This window comes from Podarcis melisellensis, assembly GCF_964234715.1.
Source record: "Podarcis melisellensis genome assembly, chromosome: 2".
NCBI classification, from domain to species: domain Eukaryota; kingdom Metazoa; phylum Chordata; class Lepidosauria; order Squamata; family Lacertidae; genus Podarcis; species Podarcis melisellensis.
The window spans coordinates 105,180,531-105,186,041 of NC_138529.1; the positions used below are offsets into that span (position 1 = coordinate 105,180,531).

Below are 5,511 nucleotides of genomic sequence, written 5' to 3' on the forward strand. Positions count from 1 at the left end.
ATTTCCCCCTACATTTCCAAATACACATATAAGATGGGGGTGGGAAGATGTTTTAAAACAAAACAGAAAGAAAACCTCAAACCAATGAATTTTTTTCATTGGCTTTTGTTGATAAACCCGCTCTGCCGTGAAAAGTCCCAGGATATAGCACATCGACAGTTAAAATCAGATTAAATACAATAAAACATAAAGCCACACACCAACCGTGACGCCATCAAATGTACTATAAGGGGTGATGACAGCTACTCAGAGTAGACCTGTTATAACCAGTGGGTCTACTCTTGAGTATGACTTGGCATGATCTCACCCGCAGGGCACACAAGGTGGTGTTACGATGTTTACTGTTCCTATAACTCTTCCTTAAGCGTTCAAAGTACTTGGCGTACGATCTGAGTAAACCAAATGTACCAATAAATATGGTACGACTCAGCTAGTCAAGGGAACGAGGCCTGATTTGGTTGCCAGGCAACCTTAGGGCCTGCTGTTAATTACTTCCTGGGTCTGTTTGCGAAGGGGAATCGTATAGGGGTGGACAACCTGCGGCCCTCCGGATGCTACAATATTAAAAAAAATAATCCCATCATCCCTGACCATTGCCCTGCTGGCTGGGCTGATGGCAGTTGTTTTTGTTATTAAAACAAAAACAACAAAACAGCCCCCCTCCCTCCCCACAAACACATTTAAAAGGCTGAAAAATATTAATCAGCCCAAGGCCTGTCTGAAGAGGAACATTTTCACCTGATGCCTAAAGATATGTAATGAAGGCGCCAGATGGACCTCCCTGGGGAGAGCATTTCACAAACAGGTAGCCACCACAGAAAAGGCCCCGTTCTCGACTTGCCACCCTCTGGACCTCACACAGAGGAGGCACACAAAGAACGGCCTCAGATTATGAACGCGGAGTCCTGGAGAAAGAGAGGCAGTCCTGGGGGTATTGAGATATACGCCTCTTTCATGCTTCTAAGTCACTTGCAGCCACCCGTTTCCCCTCCTTGCCCCTCCCCAACAATAAGGGACGTGGGTGGCGCTGTGGTCTAAACCACTGAGCCTCTTGGGCTTGCCAATTGGAAGGTCGGCGGTTCGAACACCCATGACGGGGTGAGCTCCCGTTGCTCTGCCACAGCTCCTGCCAACCTAGCAGTTCGAAAGCATGCCAGTGCAAGTAGATAAATAGGTATTTCCGTGGCAGGAGGGTAAACAGTGTTTCTGTGCGGTCTGGTTTCCATCACGGTGTCCTCTTGCGCCAGAAGCGGTTGAGTCCTGCTGGCCACATGACCTGGAAAGCTGTCTGTGGACAAATGCCGGCTCCCTCGGCCTGAAAGCGAGATGAGCGCCGCAACTCCATAGTCGCCTTTGACTGGACTTACCGTATTTTTCGCTCCATAAGACGCACTTTTTTCCTCCTAAAAGGTAAGGGGAAATGTGAGTGCGTCTTATGGAGCGAATGGCACTACGCAGAGAGGGAGAGCTGCGCAACGCCCATTCAGCGAAGCGGGAGGAGGAACAGAAGGAGACCCTGAGCAGAGAGGGAGAACTGTGCAGCACCCCTTCAGGGACGCACCTGTCCTGTGCTTCAGGGACTCCTTCTGTTCCTTCTCCAGCTTCGCTGAAGGGGCGCTATGCAGTTCTCCCTCTCTGCGCAGCTCCCCTTCAACGACGCACCTATCCTGGCTTCTTCCTTAGCCCTGTGCAGCCTCTTCAGACAGGGGGAGCTTGGCGCGGTTATCCCAGAAGCCAGAACAGCCACACGGTATCCCAGAAGCCAGATCCCTCTTGCTGTTCTGGCTTCTGGGATTCAGAATAATTTTTTCTTGTTTTCCTCCTCCCAAACCTAGGTGCACCTTATGGTCTGGTGCGTCTTATGGAGCGAAAAATATGGTAACCGTATTTTTTCTTCTTTTTCTCTCTCTTTTTTTTACCCCACAGAAGGAAGAGCGGGTCTCCGAGCTCCAGCAGCAGCTGAAAGAGCGGCAGCAGCTGCGGTCCCGGCGGCGCTCCTCCAACTGTGCCGCCGACAACCACTTCAACAACTCGGCCTCGGCCTCAGCAGCCACCGCCCCGAACCTCTACCAGCCCAGCCTCCCTCTCGTCCGCTGCCTGGTGGCCGAGCAGGCCGACAAGCTGGGGCGAAACAACTGCGATGGCAGCCGCGTTCACCTGCTCTACAAGTGACACTTTTTTCCTGGGCAAGCGACACGGAGGAGGGGAGGAGGGCGGGTGACGCCGGCGCAGCCAAGGCAGGTCGGGGCAGAGGCTCACGAAACCAGTGGGAAGGGACTTGCGCAGCCGGCCGGGGAGTTTGCTCAGAGTTCTTTTGTTCGTTTTCTAAGGGGGGAGGGAAGAAGAGAAATCATAACCTCTGGTTTTTGTAAAATACCTTTGTGTCCGTCCACCTGCCTGTGCCCCTTGAACCTGGAATCCAGGTGCCAACTCTATGGAGACTTGTTTTAGAAGTAGCGGATTGCAGGGGACACCGCCATTTTGCCCCTCCCCTCCCCAAATGCACAGGCACACTTGGTGAATTGACGAATGTGCCTCTCTGGAAAGATGGGTGTGCATCAGGCATCAGGCAGAAATAAGGGTTCTGTGGCTCTTTGTGGTTGGGGTGTGTGTGTGTGTGTGTGTAAATCTCTCAAGACTCTGAACAATTGTATCCTGCAGGGTCTGTTCCTGTGCACTTCTCTGCATGCAGTTACCTGGCTGCTGCAGCCTACAGAAGCCCCAATTGAAGTACGGTTCAACTGCAGCATAGCAATTGACAGTTGTGCTTGCAGTTACCAGTGGAAGCTTTTCCCTCCTTGCTTCCCACAAGCATATCGCTTCAGGGCGCAACTGGTTGTCTAGAAAAGGTAGGCACTGTAGCTCTGGGACAGTCCGCCTGTATGAACAGTATTAAAAGGGATAATCCGTTTACTTGTGGGCCAAGCCAGCCTGTTGCACAGCTCGGCCAAAGCGTTTTTTTGTACTGTGCAAACCCCGAACAATTCCACGCAGTTAGACTACAACGGATTGGTTTCGTATGTCATTTGGCATTGAAATGATCAAACTAGGCCCCCTGCCCAGTCTGATTGTGGCTGTTTGTGTTGGGAACTAGAAACGCACACACACATTCATTCCTCCTGTGGTTGCACATATAAGCCACATTGCACAAGGCCATCGAACCTCATTTTGACTTCCCTTGATGCTTGCGTATACAAGCGCAGGATTGTGCACAACTGCAACCTAGTCTCATCTGCGCGTGTTAAGACTGAAGGCATAAGTTAAGGAGGTGGGGATCAAATGCAGTTAGCTTGTAGGGCAGTGGAAGTTGCAGCATTCCTGCACATTCTCAGTTGCAGAATGCACTTCTTAAACAGGGAAAAGCTCCTATCCAGACACCCAGGGGTACGTCCAGAGACTGTGTAAGAAGCCTGAAACCCAACCAGGTTGCTTCCTTTTCAGAGGCAGCTGTCAACCACTGAAGACACGAACACCTTGCCAGTTCTCTTGTAACAAAGTTCATAGGGAAGCGTCGCTCTTCGGCGCATGGGGTGGGCAGGGGCATTGCCAGTGTGCTTGCCAACTCTGAGCTCTGCCTATGAGATTGCTGCCTGCACTGCACTCTCTGCCAGACTCGCCACAAATGCCTTCATCTCTCACCCCACCAGGAATGTAGGATCTGAAGCCACAGGGAGGGTAAGAGCTGGGCAGGATGCTGGCGAATATTAGGGAAATGTGGGGTAGCAGCTCCCTTTCGACCAGTAGCTTGTGTGTATGTGTGTGTGTGCAAGCAAGCATGCATGCGTCAACACCTGTTTCTCCCCACACTTTTCCAATCTGAGCACTTTATTGTCCCAACAGATGTGGGTGGGAGCAGTGGGTGCTGCCAAGGGGAGCGGGGCAGAGAAGGGGAGTCCAGGTGCCTGCCAGCTGTCCCCATCCAGTGTGCAGATGTTCTTCAGTAAAATAATACAATATGAGATTTGGGCTCTCGTGTCATCTGTGAATGAAACCATTTCCCCAACCTGTGCTCCATCTTTCTATTCTTGCACCAGCTTTGGGTAGTGGTGGTGGTGCTCGTAAGAGGTGGGTGAAGTATCCATTCACTAAATTAGTGTGCTTTAATTTCTTGAATGGACAGCGCAAAGCTGCTCTGGTGACTGGGCGGAGGAGGTTTCTCGGTGACATCGGAGGGGCCAGCCAATCTGCACCGGCCACAACCGGCTGTTGCTGCTGCTGCAAACTTGCAGAACTTGTTTTCTTTCAGAGCCCAGCTCCGGGAGAAGGAAGGTGCGCTTGGATTCAAAGGCGGCGAGGCTGCTTCCAAATTGGCTCTGAAAACGGTGTGCTTGTCTTCAGCTTAAACGGAAGCTGCACACACAGGCTTCTGATCCATGCACAATATATGCTTTGTCACTTAAGCCCTACAGTATCCGGGTTGATGGAAAAACTCAGGTAGAGGGGTAGGTGAGTGGGCAGGAATGGAAGATGCTTGTAGGGGAGCGTGGAGGAGCTGTGAAGGAAGGCTCCAAGTGGCCAGCTTGCTCAGCAAACTACAAGTCCCAGGATTCCTTGGGGGAAAGTCATGACTCTTATAGCATTTGAAACAGGCATGGCTTCCCCCAAAGAATCCTGGGAACTGCTTTAACTGTATTGTACGGATGTGGTCTAAACCACTGAGCCTCTTGGGCTTGCTGATCAGAAGGTTGGTGGTTCGAATCCGCACGACGGGGCAAGTTCCCATTGCTCTGTCCCAGCTTCTGCCAACCTAGCAGTTTGAAAGTACACCAGTAGATAATTAGGTACCACTGTGAACAGCGTTTCCATGCACTCTGGTTTCCGTCACGGTGTTCTCTTGTGCCAGAAGCGGTTTAGTCATGCTGGCCACATGACCTGGAAAGCTGTCTGTGGACAAACTCCGGCTCCCTCGGCCTGAAAGCGAAATGAGCACTGCACCCCATAGTCACCTTTGACTGCAGTTAACCGTCCAGGGGTCCTTTACCTTTATCATATTCTGTACTTTGCACAGACAGCTGTCTGTGTTCGTCATTCAGCCCGTAAGAATCTGGCAACCCAACTTATCACTAGAGTAGTCTTGCTGTAACTCTAGAGCAGGCGGAGAAGAAAGTACAGTGGGAGATCTACTGAGTGATTTGCAGTAGGTCAGGAAGGGTTTCCCAGTTGTCCTAAGAACAGCAATAACAAAGGAGGTTTCCCCTGCCCTAAAGTTTGTTGTTAGAATCTGTAGTAACACACCTGTAGGTTTGTACCTGCATACACAGGTTGCCCCAGTGTGAGCTTCAGGAGCTGAGGTAGGCAATTAGCTTTGGCCCATGTGCCACTATTTTATACCTGGTTATGTGTGGCAGCCTTTCCAGCAGAGGAAAAACCTAGAACCCACATGCCTTAACATTTCCCCATGTCCTGCCCTCTTCTCTATGCAATATATCTCTGCATGTTTACATTGGTCTGTGTTATGTTCCATTTGTGAAATCACAGGGTTTTAAAACTTTTTTAAAAAACAGAATACTG

The 5,511-nt window shown here is 50.7% G+C and overlaps 1 protein-coding gene across 1 annotated transcript in view; it reads left to right on the forward strand.

The window, feature by feature from the left end:
- Positions 1–3,959, forward strand: part of GABBR1 (gamma-aminobutyric acid type B receptor subunit 1) — a 164,917-nt gene extending 160,958 nt beyond the window's left edge. The window contains exon 24 of the mRNA XM_081901508.1: positions 1,927–3,959. Coding sequence (XP_081757634.1) covers positions 1,927–2,172 — 246 coding nt within the window. The 3' untranslated portion in view covers positions 2,173–3,959. The remainder of the gene's footprint in view (positions 1–1,926) is intronic.
- The last annotated feature ends 1,552 nt before the right edge of the window (positions 3,960–5,511 follow it).